General features: G+C 45.2%; 2 protein-coding genes across 2 annotated transcripts; one reads left to right on the forward strand and one right to left on the reverse strand.

The window, feature by feature from the left end:
• The first annotated feature begins 1,351 nt into the window (after positions 1-1,351).
• LOC102706017 (probable LRR receptor-like serine/threonine-protein kinase At1g14390) lies at positions 1,352-5,983 on the forward strand. The gene is made up of 7 exons (XM_040525413.1): positions 1,352-2,841; positions 3,346-3,479; positions 4,317-4,560; positions 4,640-4,848; positions 4,931-4,980; positions 5,175-5,295; positions 5,437-5,983. The coding sequence occupies exons 1-7, from the start codon at positions 1,566-1,568 to the stop codon at positions 5,671-5,673; spliced, it is 2,271 nt and encodes a 756-aa protein (XP_040381347.1). The 5' UTR covers positions 1,352-1,565; the 3' UTR covers positions 5,674-5,983.
• A 5,467-nt stretch (positions 5,984-11,450) lies between these two features.
• Positions 11,451-15,397, reverse strand: LOC102706013 (LRR receptor-like serine/threonine-protein kinase RGI5). The gene is made up of 2 exons (XM_040525179.1): positions 12,550-15,397; positions 11,451-12,081 (listed from the first exon to the last, which is right to left on the reverse strand). Exons 1-2 carry the CDS (start codon positions 15,395-15,397, stop codon positions 11,696-11,698), a joined length of 3,234 nt encoding a protein of 1,077 aa, XP_040381113.1. The 3' UTR covers positions 11,451-11,695.
• Positions 15,398-19,915: the final 4,518 nt, after the last annotated feature.

Below are 19,915 nucleotides of genomic sequence, written 5' to 3' on the forward strand. Positions count from 1 at the left end.
GATGTGAGGTATGTTCCACGTACACACCGTTTAGTCATTGATTTTAAAGATTACGTTTTTCAGTTTAAGATATATAGACAATGATTATATACGACTTGTAAGCCGTTCGATGGAAACAACGGCTACATAGAGTCTTGACGATCACAGATGGAAACAAAAGCTGCATCCATCTCAAATGTAACCATGTATATGTATTAATGTTAAAAAAACCATAGTGCCTTTAATAAAGAGGAATTGATGAATGTGAGAAGATAGATGGTGTTAAAATGAGAAAAAAATTAAATCTAAAATAACTGATGTAATAAATATAATTGTAAATAATAATATAAATAATTATATTTTGATATAAGATTTAAATCTTAGAAATAATTATATTTTAGTACTAATCGAGCATAAAAAAAAACAGTCTTAGACCATGGTCGGCGGCACCTGTTACTAAGGCTGCGTTCGGCTTAGGGTAATATATCCCGCGTGAAAAACATAATAATAGATTAGTACATGATTAATTAATTTATTAATTACAAAAATTTATAAAATAGCTTAATATAATTTTTTAAGCAACTTTCCTATAGAAACTTTTCGTAAAAAATAAAAATTGCTATGCGTACGTATGACTTAATTGATCGACGGCTACAGTGCCACTCACTTGACCTCTTTTGTCTAATCAATGTTTGCAATTTTTCAGTTGTTCGTATGTAGTATAGTTGGGTCGTAAGTATAGCTGGACTGGTAAAAAATATACCATTTATTAGTTCGGAAAACGTACGTGCGAAAAACAACAAAATTTGAGTTAGGAATAAGGGAATGAGCACAGCCTAAATTATAATCTCTTTTTTTCTACGTGTACTTTTGCCAAACTGCTAAATGTTTATTTTTAAAATTTCTAAAAAGAAAAGTTATCTTAAAAGTCATATTAGTCTCTTAATTTTTTAACTAACAATTACTTAACTAATTATATACTTATCGCGTTTTCCACGTTAACAAACAAACAAACGAGTCAGCTTGATACAATAATAATACGCGGGGGTCATGACTCATGAGTCCTGGTGTTCCGCACCGCACCCTGGCGCAGTGGCGCCTACCGCTTAGCCGCACCCGTCACCGCCACGCACATGCCATGCCACCTCGGCCCCACCCGCCAGCCACACGCCGCCCAGATGCGATCCACGCCGCCGTATCACCGCGCCGCCACGTGCGACCCCCGCGGAGGAGGTGACACTGACACGGACGGCCCACCCGACATGGGGCCCACGTGTCGGTCACACATCTGGCGGCAGCGTTGCACTCGCAGTGGAGTGTTACTACTAGTCTCCCCACTCCTGCGAGTTTGGCTGGCAAGCACTCGACTCGATCGCTCGCCGCTCGCCTCGCGCGCGTCGGCCATGGCCACCCACACCACTTGCCTCTCGCCTTTCTCCCTCCTCTTCCTCATCCCACCAATGGCCAACTAAGCACGCGCTCTCGGTTTCTGTCTAACCCTGTGTTCGCCATTGCTGACCAGAGTTCCAAGCTTCTTTTTTTTTCCTTCGATTGCTGGGTCGCCGTACGCCGTTGCCGCGGCGGGAATGGCTTCCTGTTCGTCGTACGGCGGGCGTGTCGCAGTGGTGCTCGTCGTGCTGCTGCTATGTGTTTCCACGCTGGCGGCAGCGCAGCCGCTCATGTCGTCGCAGGCCAAGACGCTGCTCTGGGTGCGCCGCCTGCTCGGGTTCCCGCCGGCGCTCGACGCGATGACGGGGGCGCCGGACCTCTGCGCGCTGCCGCCCACGCCGTCGCTCACCGTCGCCTGCGCGGGCGGGCAGGTCACCGAGCTGTCCGTCCGCGGCGGCCGGGAGCCCGACGCGGCGTGGCGCACCGCGCTGCCGGCCAACTTCTCCGCCGACGCGCTCTTCACCACGCTCACCAGGCTCCCGGCGCTGTCGCGGCTCTCGCTCGTCGCGCTTGGCGTCTGGGGGGAGCTCCCCGGCGCCAAGCTCCACCGCCTCCAGGCGCTGCGGGTGCTCAACCTCAGCTCCAACTACCTCTACGGCGCCGTCCCCGAGCACTTCTCCCGGATGTACTCGCTGCAGAGCCTCGTGCTGTCCCGGAACCGGCTCAACGGCACCGTGCCGCTGCTGTCCGGCCTCGCCTTCCTCGACGAGCTCGATGTCGGCCACAATAGGCTCGGCCCGGCGTTCCCCGATGTGGGGAATGCGGTGGTCCGGCTGGTACTGGCCAACAACAACTTCACCGGGAAGATTCCGGCGGCGGTGAGCTCGCTGGGACAGCTCCAGTTCTTGGACGTGTCCGGCAACCGGCTGCAGGGGTGGATCCCTTCCTCCATCTTCGCGCTACCGGCGCTGCGGTACATCGACCTGTCTCGCAACCAGCTCGCCGGGCAGCTGCCGGCGAGCACGGCATGCGCGGACGCGCTGCGGTTCGTCGACGTCTCGGACAACCTGCTCGCCGGGGCGCGCCCGGCGTGCATGCGGGGCAACTCGTCGGCGCGCACGGTGCTCGACGCGGGCAACTGCTTCCGCGACGCCAAGCTGCAGCGCCCGAGCACGTACTGCAACCCCGGGGCGCTCGCCGCCGTGCTGCCGCCGACGCAGGGGAGCGGAGGCGACCAGGGAGGCGGGAAGGGCGGCCAGGTCGGGATGGTTCTCGGCATTGTCGGCGGTGTCGTCGCCGGCGCGTCGCTGATTGCGCTTGTGATGATGGCGGTGCTGAGGAGGGCGAGGAGGCACCACCCAGAGGCGACCATCTTGCCCAGGTCGCCGCTGGCGACTCCGGCGAAGAAGGCGGCGGATGGCGGCAAGTCTCCGGCCAAGGTGACCCAGAGGATTGTCACTCCGGCTGATAAGAGTAAGAGGAGAAATGCAATTTCTTTGCTTAATTCGTTTCATTTATTTGTTTATTTTGCTTCATGCTTCAATTAGTACAATGTACTTAGTCTTAGTTCAATTAATTATGAAAAGGGGACACAAGATTATGCATGGGCTTCATTGAAAGGTATATGATTAGTGATAGAAAGGGGAAATACAAATAACTGAACTACCAATTAGAAGCAATTAAGATTAGTTTGTATTGCATTTTTTCTGCTTTGAATAAAGTTTACCCACTTTAGTGAGGTAGTAATTAGGTAGCTTTGAGTGAGCTAGCTAGTGTGGATCTTGCTTAGACTATGAGTTCTGAAGCATGGGCTGGATCTTATTCCTTAGATCAAAGAAGACTTTGAGAAAGTAAAAGTGGCAAAGTCAATTATCAAATTAGAAAAAGAAGAAAAGAACGAGGAGCAATGGCTTAGTGATCACTTAACAATCTTTTTTATTCTTTTTTGGCTGGCTAACATGATGTACATTGTCATAGGGCATGCATCACAAGCTGCAAGGGTGAATACATTGGAAGTGCCAGCGTATCGTGTGTACACACTTGAGGAGCTCCAAGAAGCAACCAACAACTTTGGTTCATCAAACTTGATCAGCAGTTCTCCTGTTGCAAAGGTATGCAGAAGTGAATCACTTCGAGCTTCAAAGAGGGAAACAAGACACGAAATGCACATACAAATGCTATTCTATTTGTAATAACCATTCAAAGAACAGTATGCATTTCAATAGTAGATTGATATGTGCCACTCACATTTTTCTGCCTTTGTTTTCCTTTTGAGTATATTTTGAACATGTCTATTTGCTAGTAAACTCAAATGGAAATTGTAAAAATCCATCTCCATCTTTTCAAACGGTTCACTGCAGGCCTTTGCATCTCAAGTCATAATGGAATAGAGTATACTTTAAGAATTTGGATAGCAAATCTTTTTTTTGTCACACTTTATACAATGAACAAAAGGGTTATGGACCAATATAAAAGAATGCATTTTTATTGGACTTAACCTTTTGCAACTAAGAACCATGGCACCCCCTGATTACTTTTAACCGTCAAGCAATTACTTTAATTTTAAATTTGAGGCATTGTAATTAGGATATAATAGTCTTCTCCCCTAGTATGTACAAAACTTTACATAAATGCACTTGTCTCAAGTATCATTTTTCTTCCAGTACATGTTGAAGGCATCATCTATACATTAGACATGCACTATTTTTGCAAAAGAGAGAAAAAACATACATACTGACTCACATTACCTTCAGGCTTCCTTTTTGACTGGTTTCCACAACTTTAGCTATTTATGCTTGTTTTGTTCATTTCCTTTTAAGTACCTTGCCACTTTTGTTTTTATCATCTATTGACCTCTGGCCATATTTTCAGCACAGTTTTCTGCTAGAAAGTTATGCTGGGACTAATTTTGTTCTTTATGTGTGCCTTATTCTCCTTTTTGCTGATAGTATTACAACGGTCAGCTTCAAGATGGTTCGCGAGTGTCACTGAGATGCCTGAAGCTGAAACCGAAGTATTCTCCTCAGAGCCTGACCCAATACATGGAGATAGTCTCTAAACTTCGACACCGCCATTTGGTTAGCATCATTGGTCACTGCATTGTTGAAGATCAAGAGAATCCTAATATTGCTAGTTCAGTATGCTTCGTTGCTGAACATGTAACAAATGGATCCCTAAGAAGTCATCTAACCGGTAACTATAGTTTATGACATTATGCACTATCACCAGATATCTGCAAGTATGTGAATTCATCTTTCTACTGGATGTGCAGAGTGGAGGAAGCGTGAGATGCTAAAATGGCCGCAACGTGTTTCTGCTGCTATTGGTGTTGCCAGAGGGATCCAATTTTTGCATGATGTGACTGCTCCAGACATTGTTCATAATGATCTAAGCATTGAAAATATTCTTCTGGACAAGACACTCACTTCCAAAATTAGCAACTTTAATCTCCCAATGATATCAACTAGCAAGAATGGCAAGGTAAGTTCGATATATAAATTATTGGGGAAGCTCCTAATTTGCCCACCTTGACAGCTAAGTTGTAACCATGTTTATCTTTCAGATATTCTCAGAAACCCCATTTGCCATATCTGAAGACAACGATCTTGGCAGGTACGGTGTCCTTTTAGATGGAAAATGAAATCCCCACTTGCTAAACTATAACAGTTGACAATTTTCCTGAACCTAAATGATTGGGTGTTGAAACTCGGAGATGCCACCCAACCTACCTTTCAGAATTAATGACAATCTGATTAATCTTCTCAACTTGTGAACTAAAATGATTATGATTGTTCCTGTGTTTTCAGCGTGCAAAGCACAGAACAAACGGACAAAGATGACATCTACCAGTTTGGACTAATTCTTCTAGAAGTAATCACTGGCAAGCCAACAGGGTCCCAAAATGACCTGGATTCCCTGAAAACTCAGGTAAACTGAGAATGGTTTTCACTTCACAATGAAGCACACCTCAAACCAGCAAGCACTCAAAAACTTTTTTTACTGCTACACTCAAAGCAAGATTATCACTGCCATGATTCTAAACCTGTGCACCATGGTGTACTCTCTCAGATAAGTGAAGCCATAGCTGAAGACCCAGACTTGCTGAAAGACATGGCCGACCCGGCGATCCGTGGCACGTTCGCCGTCGAGTCCCTGAGCACGGTGGCCGAGATAGCACTCAACTGCACTGCCAGTGACCCAAGCAGCCGGCCCTCCATGGAGGACGTCATCTGGAACCTCCAGTACTCCATGCAGGTGCAGGACGGGTGGGCAAGCAGCGAGAGCCTGAGCCTGAGCACCAGATGACAAGGCAACATACACATGCAAATTCACTTCTGAGTCGAGGAAAAAGATGCAATTTCACTTTCAGATTGGTTGCGATTTTGCTGTGCAGCTGTGTGGCGCTGCTACTTCCTTGTGTATAGCAGTTTTTTCTTTCTTTCTTGTTGCTCAAATTTGTAGCGTTCCAGCTAGAGCAATTAAGACCAAAACTATTGGACCAATATTACTTGATCTGGCCATCTGGGGACAGCATTTACAGCTCGACCAAACGAAAGTGGGCACATGAATTCATATGAATTCCATAGGAACCGACGAAAGTTAAGGATTCTGTATACCAAACAGCATCACCTATGTTCCAGCACAAATCACTTTCATAATATTTGCAGAAGACGCCATGCAAATTAATAGGAGTAACAACCAACACGACATTAAATAAAAACTAAACCTAAGTTTTGACAGCAAGAATCAGTCTGTAAGATAAGCATCCATTTCAGCAAATCCTAATTATCCATCCACGCACAGTGTACCCATGATCTGCGAAGGCAAGCTAAACCGACGACTGATGACTAAACAGTTAACGGAAGGTAATGGAGTATGCCCTAAACACACGACTTAATTAAAAACGATCTTCATCCAGGCACCACCGCTTAGGCGGCGCTGGAGAAGGATGGTGTGGCAGCAGGGTCAGCGTCGCCAGAGCTTGAAGCGGCGGCGGTAGACTCCAACACCTTCATGGCCGCAGTAGCCTTTGGAAAATTTGCTACTGGATATTTTGTTATTTTCCCGTGTTATTTCTCTTCAATTATAACAGAAATTATAAAATAATATCGCTAGTGTTTATTGGCTAATTGCCACTTTTTTGCTGGACCCTCCGGCCACTGTCTTCTAGCAAAGAATACAAACCTAACAAATACGGTGTCTTCTAGCCCAAGAGCATATAACTTGCCCTCTACCAAATTTTCCTAAGAAGCTTTCACCTTTGCTACGTGTTCGACGAGCGCAGGGCCGCGGTCGCTCATGGCCCCATAAACTGAAGGACCCCAAAATCTATCACAAGGGTTTAGCCTGTCTTTTTTTTTTCTTTTGTTTATGTTTATCGACTAAAATTTTAACCTTAAAAACATGTATATAAAAATTTAGGACTTCTGTAGTTTATTTTTTAGTCTTTAATTTTAGATCGTTAACAACACATATATAAAACTTTTATTTATATATTATCGCTTAGTTTTTTTTTATGAAAAAGCCAAACGAAGGGCCCATATTTCTAAGTTTTGATCCATGTCGGTTGGTGACATATGTTTACTACGTCCTGTGTATCTCACTTCTATTTGTATTTTAGGACATCCATTTACGGAAGAAAGCCCTGGACGAGCGGGAACAACGGGTCGCCAGGAATCTGCATATCAGAAAGGAAGGAACATTTGTAAGTTGCGATCGAACCTTCAATAAGACAGCAGAAATGCAATGCTGTCAAACAATATCAACTCGTAAGGATTCAACAGAAGAAAGAATTCCATATTCCATAGAAATCACAGTTAAGGTGGCTGTTCAAATATTGTCACATCCCAAAGCACCGCACTAGTTCCTCTTTAAATTGTACGTTCCTCTTTAAAGCACCACATTAGTTATAGGAGCTAAAAACCTAGAAATTGACATATTAAATATTAATCATAGTGAAAGAATAATGACAGTCGGTCTTTCTTTGTTATTATTAGTCCTAGATGTACAACGTCAGATGGAAATCAGTAACAGCACAAAGCTGGCATATACATGTACAACATCTGGAACAAGAGATATTCGGAACAAGCTTAGTACAGTTGAGAAGTGAAATTTTCTTCTGTTGGTTGTCTTTCTCTCTGTATGTTTACATATTCGTGTCTTGATTAGCTAATAATCCTCATAAGGATTTCTAACTAATATACACAGGCACAACTAATAATAGCAGGTAGTAAACAATTTGGCACGCTAATCATATTCACTAATCTTGTAATTTTTCTAGATAATAGAGTTTTTATTGAGCTATATCAATTTTATCAAGGCGATATAATTATTCTGAGAACATTTCTAGCCTCTGCATAGCTGAGATGCACATAGCCCAACACACCACCAGAAACACAAAAACAAATAGGGGCATTTATAAATTTGCCACTGGTTTTTTTTCTAAATTACAAGGATGCACTCGAACGACAGTTCTAGTGGTATTTTTATAATTTTTTAGTGATAATTTTACAATAACATTTTAAACCAGTGGTAAATTTGCAATTGTCTCAAACAAATATAACATAAGTTGGTAAGGACCATCAATCCTAAGACTAGATTGCCACTCATGTCTTTAGGTAAAACACTAACCGACCATATTCTCCAAATGTTATACGCCACCACCACCAAGTTCTGCGTACCAGGGTTCTGAAGAATAACCCATGCACAGAACTAGTGGATAATTAAAAAAGTAACCTGCAAAGAAAAAAATAATCTTTTTTATTAAAAACTGCATCATTTGCTACGTAACCAGATCTAATCTTGTAAATCAAAATAGAAAACAAAGCACCCTCCACCGGTTCGACTTTTCACTGCATGATCTATTTGACTTAGTTATAGTTTTTAAAATTGAAATTTGACAACGGAAATTACTGGGGAATGCTGTATGTTGGCACATAAATGATGATTTGCGAAGCACGTACAGAAAGCAGAGTAGGAGTTCCGTTGTCGCAGAAGCTACCCCGAAGCTAATCTAGACGAGTACTCCCTTCCCAAAATAAACCAATTTTTCACTTTTTACTTTTCACTTTTTGACTCTTCATCTTATTCAATTTTTTTTGCGATTGATATTTTTATTTTAATTAGATGATAAATCATAAATAGTACTTTACATGTGACTAATTTTTTTAAATTTTCTAAAATTTTTTTAAATAAGACGAATGGTTAAACGTTGGACAGGAAAACCAGAGAATTCGTTTTTTTACAGAGAGTACCAGATCAGTCGTGTTGTTTGTCAGTTCAAGTACTATCTTGCTACAGACCATAAGGCCCATCAGGCCCATTAATTCACAAATTCATAACAGCCCAAGGAGGTATTCAAATTCCCGACCATATCAATGCAGTATCTAAAAGAATAATATAAAAATGATATCTTAATTCACAAATTCTAAAGAGCATCCCAACCACTCATCTATCCTATGAATATTACAAATTGAGCTCCAACAGAATGGTCATCTATCATTTATGTTTAGATATCATCCATATTAGGAGAGAGAAACTTCATATTCAGATGATCTCTCTCCATCCTCCAAAGAAATACAGAGGATGTCACATGTGGATGATCTGATAGAGTATAAAGAGATATGAAGGATGAAACTATTTTAGATGATCATCTAAATAAAAATATGGATGATCAAATTTAGAGGAGCCGTTGAAGATGCTCTAACAGCCTAAGGATGTATTCAAATTACCGACCATATCAATGCAGTATCTGAAAGAATAATATAAAAATGATATCTTGCGTTGACCATTTCTATTTCTAAATTTAATTGATTTGTATTTTAACATATGACATTATTGATTTTTGGCATATGTCTAACCATTCCTCTTATTTAAAAATTTATGAACATGTAAGTTACAATTAAAATATATTAAGTAATAAATTCAATCAGAAAAAATAATGATAAATATGTAAGTTTTTTTTTAAATAAGATGAGTGGTAAAAAACATATGATAAAAAGTCGTATTATCTATTAAAATACAGATATGATAGTTTTCTTTAATGTCTATCAGTGTTGTATTCAAGTCACCACTAAAAAGTTAAATTGACAAATATGAAAACTTGAACCATTTTCATAAGAATATTATTAGAATAGTAACTGCTTTAGGCTGATCTTGAGGAATTGAAATCCATTGTAGTCTTAGTTAAAACTGCACATTAGATACAATATGCAATCGTAACCATCCATATTTTTTTAAGTAAACGGCTAAGATCTATTGCTACATTACACAGTATCTTCTATTTATAAACAGTACCACTTAAAATTTAGATCCTTAAATTTACGCAATAGTGATAGTGTGACTCCTTATACTAGAGTCCCACTGAAACCGCACCGGGTTTTCAGCCCTAAGGCATATACAGTCCAAGCTACTCGATGAAGGAGATTTAACCAAAAAAAAATGCCATGTAGGACGAAGATATTTCCCCCATAATGCACATGGTCCCACAAACTATTTTTTATTTCTTTTTCTCTCTCCGTCTCTCCAGAAAACTCCCCATCTCCTCTCCCTCTCCCGGCTCCCGGCGGCATGGCGACGGAGCTTGACGGCGCGGGTTGGCGGGTGTCTTTATTTCTTTTCCTCTCTCCTGGCTCCCGGCTCCTGGCATTGGCGGCGGCGCACGTCGGGGTGGCGCTCAGCGGCGGCGCGCATCGGGGGGGTGGGGGGCGGCGCTCGGCGGCGACCGACGGATCTCGGCCGCGCGCGTCGGGGACGGACCTCGGCAGCGGCTGGCGGCTCTCGGCGGCGCACAACAGGACCAGCGGGCGCGTCGGGGGGTGGGGACGGGGCGGCGCTTGGCAGCGGCCTGCAGATCTCGACCACGACATGTCGGGGGCGGACTTCGGCGACAGCTCGGCGGCTCTGGCGACGGCGCTCGATGGCTCCGGCGACGGCGCATCTCGGCCAAGATCTAGCAACCAAAGCTTCATCCCTCCACTGCTTTTTGGCCGGATCTAGCAACCAAGTTCTCTCTCCTCCCTGTGCTGCTGCTTTTTGGCTTGAAGCACCTGTGACCTCTGCAGGATGCGTGAAGCTTCATGAGGGCACGGTGCATGTGGATGTGGCGAGTCAGAGGTTCTCGCCACTTAGTAGCAATGTGCGTCCCTAACCATGACCACCCGTCACCATCTTCAATTCGTCGAGTTGACAGGTGGAATGACAGCAGTATGGGCAGGCATGGCACGTCGAGTCGAGTCCGAGCTCACTGCTCACTCACACGTAAGCCTGCCAGTAGATCGTAATCCAATCCAAATCCGTTTCAATCTATTTCTTTTCTAATTAGTCTACCAAATCAACCCATACCAATTATTCTTCATTGGGATCTAAACCAAACCAATCTAACTTTGACTTTAGTCCAACCCGCACTAACCCATTTGGTTAAAATGGATTTAATCCACTCTTGCAAAATAGATGCACTATTTGATATGTATAAACTCGGACCTAAAATTTTAAAACTCACGTTTACACTATAAAAGTTTATCAAATTTGACTAAAATTTAGTGAAATGATCCGTTATGTATAAAAGCAACTTTGTGCAAATTTTAATCGATTTCTACATATGGGTCCTACGTATATCTATTATTTTATCCATTAGCTATTCAATTAAAGTATCCATTTACCCTCTACGGGGTAAATCTATTTAGAATCTAAAATAACCTAATCAAATTCAGTCCATACCAATCTACAATCCATTTACACTCAACCAAACACAATCCAAATTAAAACCAACTCATTTAATCCATTAGCCAAATTAAAACCAACCCATTTAATCCATTACCATGCCTACTCACGCGGCCACCCAGCAACCCACTCCCAGCCAACGGCGAGAGCTTGACGCGTACCCCCGTGGGCCGCAGCTTCGGCTCCGTATATGCCGGCGTCCAGGGAGCACGGAGACGGCCGGCGATCATGCATGGGTGATGGGCCTGTCTATACTTTTCCTTTCCAGGAGTTACCTGGCTTACACTTGCAAATTGTAGGCTCACATCTCATCAGATTTTTGATGTTTCAGATTTCTGTAAACCGAAAAAAAAAATGCACAGGTGATGTATTGCAGGAGCAAACAAATAAACCGTGAGAATTCTGCGCATTTCAAAGTTCACCAAAATGAGCGCCGCGACGCCATTTGGAGCTGTACAAGAAATTCTTTCTTCCCCTAACTGAAAGCTAGCTAAAGGCTGCACCTCATCAAAATCCTACTCCTCCTTTTCCCCTTGCTGAGCCACTGAATTCTCCAATCTCCATTACTGCTTCTACACAAGCAGCATTGTTGATGATGATGTTCATGTCAGCCTTGCTGGCTCCCGGGCTTGATGAGCGGCTGCTGGGAGATCTTGCCCCACTCCTCGGGGGGGCACTTCACCTCCTTGAGGAAGGCCACCACCTCCTTCATGGTGGGCCGCTCCGCCGGCGCCGGGTTCACGCAGAAGATGGCGATGCCCAGCGTCTGCAGCATCTCCTGGACCAGCTGGTCCGGCATGCCGCGCAGCTTCGGGTCCAGGATGTTCACCGCCGGCTCGTAGCTCCCCATCTTCTTCTTCGCCCACTCCACGATGTGGAGGGAGTCCCCCACCACCGCCTCCACCGCGCTCCGGCCACTCAGGACCTCCAGCAGCACCACGCCGTAGCTGTACACGTCGCTCTTCTCCGTGATCTTCGTCGTGTAGCCGTACTCTGAAAAAACGGGGAGATTGTATGTCAAGACAAATTTCTTGTGTGGTTAAGAAGATCAACGTAATTTTGAGCCAAGCATTTCAGGCAACAGCTTCCAAGTCAATAATATGCTTCAATGGACATACGAGTAGATGCTTGTGATTTCAGAAACTTGTAGCTGGGTAAGTACATTGGCAGTTAATAGCTAGTCAGAGCGATCGGTTTCACCTGCTTAAACTACAAGCAATCAACTAGTCATGGTCATGGAGACATGGAATCAGAGCAAGGTTAAGATTACTAGAAGCAAAGCAACTGCAGGTCAAAGATTCTTTCTTAGATAACTGCATTACCCAAAGAGTCATTAAGCTATGGCATTAACTGTTGCTGTCTTTGTACACTACATTCTACTACTACTCATGTGTAGATTTTCAAGAAAAAAGAGCATGCAGATAATTGATAAATACAATATTAGAAGCAGAAATGACTTGCCTGGAGCAATGTATCCGTACGAACCGGCGATGCGTGACATGGCATGATGATAGTTGGGGGAGTTCATCAGCTTGGCCAGCCCAAAGTCAGCCAAGTACGCCTCATACTTCGAATCAAGAAGTATGTTGTTGCATTTGACATCCCGGTGGAGTATCGCCGGGACGCAATCGTGGTGCAGATAGGCCAGCCCTTGCGCTGCCCCGACAGCGATCTTGTAACGGGTATCCCAGTCCAGGCTCCTGTTATCCTTCAGGAGCTGCTGCAGATTACCATTGGGGATGTAGTTGTAGAGCAGGAGCTTAACAGACTTGTTTGAGCAGTAACCAAGCAGCTTGACGATGTTCCGGTGCCTGATGTGCCCCAATATCTGAATCTCAGCAGCGAACGCGTCGATCGGCTCCTCCTTTGACGTCTTCCAAAGCTTCTTCACGGCGATGATCTCCCCGTTCGGCATTTCAGCTCTGTACACGACACCTGAGCAACCTTTGCCAATCACATTCTCATCTCTCAGGCACTCCAAGATGTTATCAACGCTGAAGTTCAGCTTCTGGAACGGCGTAAATGTCCACGGGTGCGAGAAGTCATCGCCACCCGCAACCGACATGCTCATCGCCTTCCTGCCTGCAAGTGTTCTGCTCCTGTTGATCAGGATCCAGACCACAACGAGCAGCAGACTGATCGAGCCCAGGACCGCACAGACAAGGATCACGGTCTTGACAGTCTTCAGCGCTGTCCGGCGAACCATGTCCGAGGCGCAAGTGTGCCCATCATAGGACTCACATAGGTTGGGGTTGTTGATGTAGGAGCTCGACGACAATGTCTTGAAGAACGGCGTCACCGGGATTGCACCGGAGAAGTTGTTGTACGAAATGTTGAGAGATGTCAGGCTGGTGAGGGCGCTCAGCACCGAGATGCTACCATACAAGCCATTGCTAGAGAGATCAAGTGACTGCAGCTGCGTCAAGCTGGACATCTCGTCAGGCAGCTCGCCGGTGAACTTGTTCGAGCTGAGGTCGAGGCTAATGCTGAGGCTGGACAGTGCACCGATCTCCGGCGGTATCGGACCGGAGAAGCTGTTGTTGCTCAGCTCCAGCATGGTCAATTTCTGCAGGTTCCGAATGGACTTGGGCAATGGCCCAGACAGCATGTTGCCACTGAGGATGAGCTTGTTGAGGTAGCTGAAGTTGCCAAAGCTCGCCGGTATCTCGCCGGTGAGCTTGTTCATGCTGAGGTCGAGCTGCTCCAGGTTCATGAGCTCCCCGAACTGCGGCGGGATGACCCCCGTGAAGCTGTTGTTGTGGACGTCGAGCAGCTCCAGCACCGTGATGTTGGCGAGCTCGGCCGGGAGCCCGCCGGTGAACTTGTTGGAGTAGAGGTCCAGGAACACCAGGTTCTGCAGCTTGCCGATCTCCCTGGGTATCTCGCCGGCGAGCTGGTTCTCGCCGAGCCGGAGGCGGACCAGCGACGCGCAGTCGGCGACGCTCGGGGGGAGCTTCCCGGAGAGCGCGTTCCCGAGAAGCAGCAGCTTGCTGAGTTTCTGCAGCGCGAACACCTCGTCGGGGATGCCGCCGGCGAGGCGGTTCTTGGACAGGTCGAGCGCGTACAGCTCGGTGCAGTTGCCCAGCGACGGCGGTATCGTGCCGGACAGCGCGTTGCCCCAGAGGAACAGAACCTGCAGCGCCTTGAGCTCCCCGAGCTGCGGCGGGATCGCGCCGGCGAGGCCGTTCTTGTCGAGCTGAAGCGCCGTGAGGCTGCTGCAGTTGCTCAGCTCCGACGGGATACGCCCCGTGAGCTGGTTGTCCGACAGGTGTAGCTGCTCGAGCGCGCCGAGCCGGCCGAGCGCCCCGGGCACCTCGCCGGTGAGCCGGTTGCCGGACAGGTCGAGCACGACCAATGCCGAGCAGTTCGACAGCTCCGGCGGGATCCTCCCGGACAGGGCATTGCCCCAGAGCAGCAGGCTGGTCAGCTTCTGCAGCCTCCCGAGCTCCGGCGGTATCGGCCCGGTGAGCTTGTTCATATGGAGGTACAGGTTGCGCAGCTCGGCGCACCCGCCGAGCGCGGCGGGCACGGGGCCGGACACGCCGGTGTCGTACAATGCCAGCGTCTGGAGGTTGAAGAGGTTCCCGAACTCATCCGGGATGGAGCCGGACAGCGCGGTGGCGGCGGCGCCGAAGACGGTGAGGTTGGAGAGCGCGCCGAGCGAGGCCGGGATGGGGCCAGACAGCCCCGGGTTGCCGCCGACGCGGAACTGCTGGAGCGCGGTGAGCGCGCCCAGCGACGCCGGGATGGTGCCGTTGAGGAGGTTGTCCTGGACGCAGAGCACCTGGAGCGCGGAGAGGTTGGCGAGCGAGCGCGGGATGGTGCCGGTGAGGCGGTTGGAGTTGAGGAGCAGGTACTGGAGGCCCGACAGCGCGCCGAGCGCGTCGGGGATGTCGCCGTAGAGCGCGTTCGACGAGAGGTCCAGCACGCGGAGCGCGGCGAGCGACGAGTACGCCGGCGGGATGGCCCCGGAGATGTTGCAGGTGGAGAGGTTGAGCAGCTGGAGCGACGACAGCGAAGCGAGCTGCGGCGGGAGCGACGAGAGGTTGAGGAAGGTGTTGGGCAGCGACAGCGACACCACCCGGCTCTGCGGCGAGCACGTCACCCCCTGCCACGAGCACGGCGTCGCGGCGGAGGGGTCCCACGACGGCAGCACCGCCGACGGCGCAGCCGGAAGCAGCGACAGCAGCGCCTTCCCGTCAGCGGACAGCCCCTCCACCGGCCTGACCGCCGCCACCCCCAACACCACCACCACCACCACCAGCACCGCCGCGGCGACCTCCAAGAACCGGCCGCCCCGGTGCGCCATTACCCCCAACCGATCAAAACAAAACCCCCACAAGAACCAGATAAACAAAAGACCAAAACTTTCCCCACCTCCCCTCTAATCTAGACCTGCGAGTGCAACCTCACGACATGAGAGAACCTTGCTTGCTAATTACAAAAGCCCCAGCCGAAGGCCTGATGGCGAGGCATGTGTGGGGGGGGGGGGGGGGGGAGCAATACTAGTGCGTGAGGAACCCGCGAGGCAGGAAGACGACGACGACGAAGAAGAAGCAGCAGCACTGCAGCAGCTTGCTTTGAGCTGGAGTTGCTTGCGCCTCACCCCAACTCGCATATGGAGATCGATCCGCCGGGCAAGAAAGAAAGACGAAGGCGTCGTCGCTGCCACTGCCTCTGCTACACTTGAGCCTCACTTCACTCTCCTTCACTTCACTCTGCTTCACCAAGAAGCATTAGTAATGTGTTTTGCCTAAACCCCCCAAGTTGATTAGGGTTAAAACCTCGGTGGATTTGGTGTTATTGCGCGTCTCGGGGGGCTGGAGGAGTACTTAATGGAGGCTATGAGAGATCGTCTCAGATAGGTCGGGGCCTAGCTGCTGCTGATGATGATGAGTGTGTTTAGTTTTTTAATCGGAGTCTTGGGCACTTGCTGCTTGGACTTTTACTGCTAGTGTGAGTTTTTTTTTTTTCGTTTCCTGTTCTTGCGAGAACAAGTAAGCCGCCTCGTGAGTGTGCTTTGGAAGGATTTATAGAGGCGTGCTCGGTTGATTTAATTAAGGGTTAATTAGATTTGTGCTATTATAAAGATGTCACTCTAGAAATATGTCAATATAATTCTTCCTCCCTTAGAAACATGTCATTTTATACGCCATGAGAGCATTTGGACCCACATGCAAACTAATGTGTTTTCGTATTGACCAAAATACCCCTAATACTCAATGCTAGAGATGGCACGTGGCTGAGCAGAGTAGACGTCAGGCTGAGCAGAGTGGCCGGAGTCAACGGCAGCAGGTGGATAGCTATCACGGCGACGACTGTGGGTGGCCGATCCTCCCTATCCGGGACGCTGCCACCGCTGACCCAGAAGCATTGACCCTCTCCGGATCTCCCCGTGCGAAGATGAGCATGCCTTCTCCAGATCTCCCCATACAAAGCCATGGCCGACTGGTGGAAGCGACAGCGACGATCGTGACTGGCCGGTGGGGGCGGGGGCTGACCGGCAGAGGCGATGGCGATGACTGTGATTGGCTAGCATGGTGTGGCATGAGGGCGGCCAGCGGCCAGCGCAGCGACCTTTGGATTCGACGGCGGTGGCCAACCAACGCGACAACGACTAGGGCAGTCGACCGGCGCGGTGATGAGGATGGCCGGGGTGTGGTTAGGGGCATCCCTTCCTCTATTACAAGAGAAGAAGAGATGGAACAAGGGTATTTTAGCTGATAGGGAAAAACATTGGTCTATATGTGGATTCAAATGCTCACAAGGCGTATAAAATGACATGTTCCTGAGAGAAGAAGAATTGCAATGACATATTTCCAGTTAGGTGAACTGTAATGACATTTTTTTTAAACTATTATATTTGTAATGGGATGAATCTAATAAACCCTTTAATTAATTACTGGCATCACAAGGGGTAGATAGAACTTCAGCTGAAAAAGTCACGGTTTTTCTTGTGTAAGTATCTAGGAATGAATTTGTTGTTTGAGGATTTTCCTTGTACAAAAATTCGACAGTTTGATTTTCTTTTGAAAATCTTGTTCGAAATTTAGACCGGACAAAAATTTATTTTTAAAATGGAGCATGAGATTGACACTAGGCTTCGAGCTGAGGGCGTGTTCGCAAGTGACACATAAGGTAAAATTTTTCTTTTTTACATGCACATGCTTCCTAAATTGCTAAATAATGTACATCTTTTGTAAAAAAATAAAAAAATATATGAAAGTTGTTTTAAAAATCAGATTAATTTATTTTCTATGTTTGTAAAAGCTAATGTCCAATTAATCGTGTCTAATCATTTTATTTGTTTTACGTGTCGTATTAGACTCATTGGCACAGACAGCTGCGAACGAGCCCGAGGTTCTCCATCTCTTGTTTGGTTGTAGCGTGTGTACACAAATAACAAGCATGATGGTTTGGGACATGTTCCTCTTACTTACTTCTTATTCATGACATGGTCACTCATATATGGGTCCCACATCTCTTAGGCCCATATATCAGTGACCACTTCAGAGGAATTAATATTAGATGATCTCAATCTAATGGTTCTTACAGTTGAGAGAATTTGATTGGCCCTCTGCATTGCAATGGCCAATATTTTGGTGATGATTCCATATTACTTTCCATGCAAAGGTAATATTAAGGCTTGTTAGTTTTGAGAAATTTTAATGCATAGAAACAAAAAAGTAAAGAAATACTACCTCCGTTTCATAATGTAAGATGTTTGACTTTTTTGCTTGCGACGTTGGACCATTCGTCTTATTTGAAAAATTATAAAAATATCATTTATTTTGCTTGTAACTTACTTTATTATCAAAAGAACTTTAAGCACGACTTATCATTTTTTATATTTGTACTCAATTTTTGAATAAGACAAATAGTTAAACATTGCAACCGAAAAAATCAGGCATATTACATTATGAAATGGAGGTAGTAGAAATTTGTTCACACATCAATACATGGAGATTTTCCAAAAGATTTGGATAAATGTAAAATTTCATGTGTTTTCTCTTAGCTTTTGAAAAGAAACAATTCTTTGGTTTCCTATACTTCGTTCTTAAAAAAACAGATATCACTCATAGAAATAATCTTTTATTTGACGTGGCATAGAAATAATCTTTAGGGATAGAAATCATTTATTCTTCCTCGAAACCCAAACAAGCCATTTGTTTCCACCAATGTATAATCCTATTAGACAATCCTAGTATTCTCTAGGGCAATTAAAAAGCTCGAGGCCTGCGAGTAGCTCGAGCTCGAAACAAGCCGAGTTTAAGCCTAAGCCTAAACTCGCAAGCTTTGCCGAGTTGCGATTGAGTTTCTAATAAGTTTGACTATGCATAACTTATTGTTTATTGATAAACTAATATATAAATACATTAGTATGTATCTAATAACATATATCTATATTGTTACCTTGTCTAATGTTTAATTAATATGATTAACTAAAAAATAATTATATTTATAAAGAGATTGTCAGTAAAATATATATTATAGTGGTGACTACCAAACGGACTACTGAGCTCAAGCTCGATCGAGCTCAAATTGAGCTTGCTTAGAAGCTCGAAGGTGGAATAGGTCCAGCTCAAGCTCGAGCTTGAGTAGACAAGCTCTCTCGAACTCAGCTAGTTGACATCCCTAGTATTCTCCTTGCCTAGGATGAAACTCACCTGATCACCCCTATCAGCTGGATTCTAAGGACTGCTTGGAAATGTAAGATTGAAAAACTGGATAAATAGGAAAAATACGGTACTTTTGACAGATGCAAGTGTAAATCAGAGGATTGCAAAGAAAAAACCAATAATAGTCATTTGAATAGACCGTGTAAATTACATGAGATAGATAAACTCAAATGAAATTGTTAAGAGTTTTGAGTACTTGCTAACTTTTCAGCAAAATCTACGTGCATTGTGCCTTTCCTTAGAAATTTCATAGAGTTCCTTTGTTTCAAAGAGTTTCATAAACAGGAGAAAAAATCCTACAGGATTTGAATCCTATCAAATTCCCATACAAATCCTTTGGTCCAAAGGGACCCTAAGTAGCAACCAAAATTCACATATGATCCACCAAAAAGACTTTTCTCCACTAAAAAAAGATTATGTTCCCATACAAATACAAACTTGTAATAGACATGATTGTGTACGCTCCAAAAAGTATTTGGAGGTACTTCTCGCATGTTCCATTTTTTTTGCATGATGATAAACCTCTTTACGAAACTTACACCCTCATATTTTCACTTTCGCTTATGCCTATAAGTCTAAATTTAAATTTTTAAACTAAAATTTAGAGTTGATATTTGAGTTTTTTTTATCATAGCTTACTTTTCTAGTTTTTGATTTTAGATCGCTAAGAACACATATATAAAAATTTTATTCATATTTTTTTTGTTTGTAAACTTTTTTCTATGGAAAAGCCAAAAGATGAGTTCGTTTGCAAATATGTTTCTTTGCAACTATGATAGTAGAACATTGAGGGTAATTGTAACATTGAGGGTAATTGTTAAGTTTGGCTTTTTTTTGAAAAAAAGAAAACAAGACATATTTGCTTTTAAAAATAATTTATGAATAAAACTTTTATATACGTGCTATTGGCGATATAAAAACCAAAGGCTAAAAAATAAAGTTTAATAACAAACCTAAAATTAACTTTAAATTAAGATTAAAAATTTAAATCTTGACTTATAAGTAAGTATAAGCACAAGAAAAAGATGGGGGTGTATGTTAACTACAGTTAACAGGAAAGATGCAGGAGATCATGGCGACAAACACGTGAAAACCTCCCTAGTGACAAAAGGCATTGGTGTGGGGGATTGCATCCGGGATAAAATCTT

Source organism: Oryza brachyantha, chromosome 6, assembly GCF_000231095.2.
Source record: "Oryza brachyantha chromosome 6, ObraRS2, whole genome shotgun sequence".
Taxonomy (NCBI): Eukaryota; Viridiplantae; Streptophyta; class Magnoliopsida; order Poales; family Poaceae; genus Oryza; species Oryza brachyantha.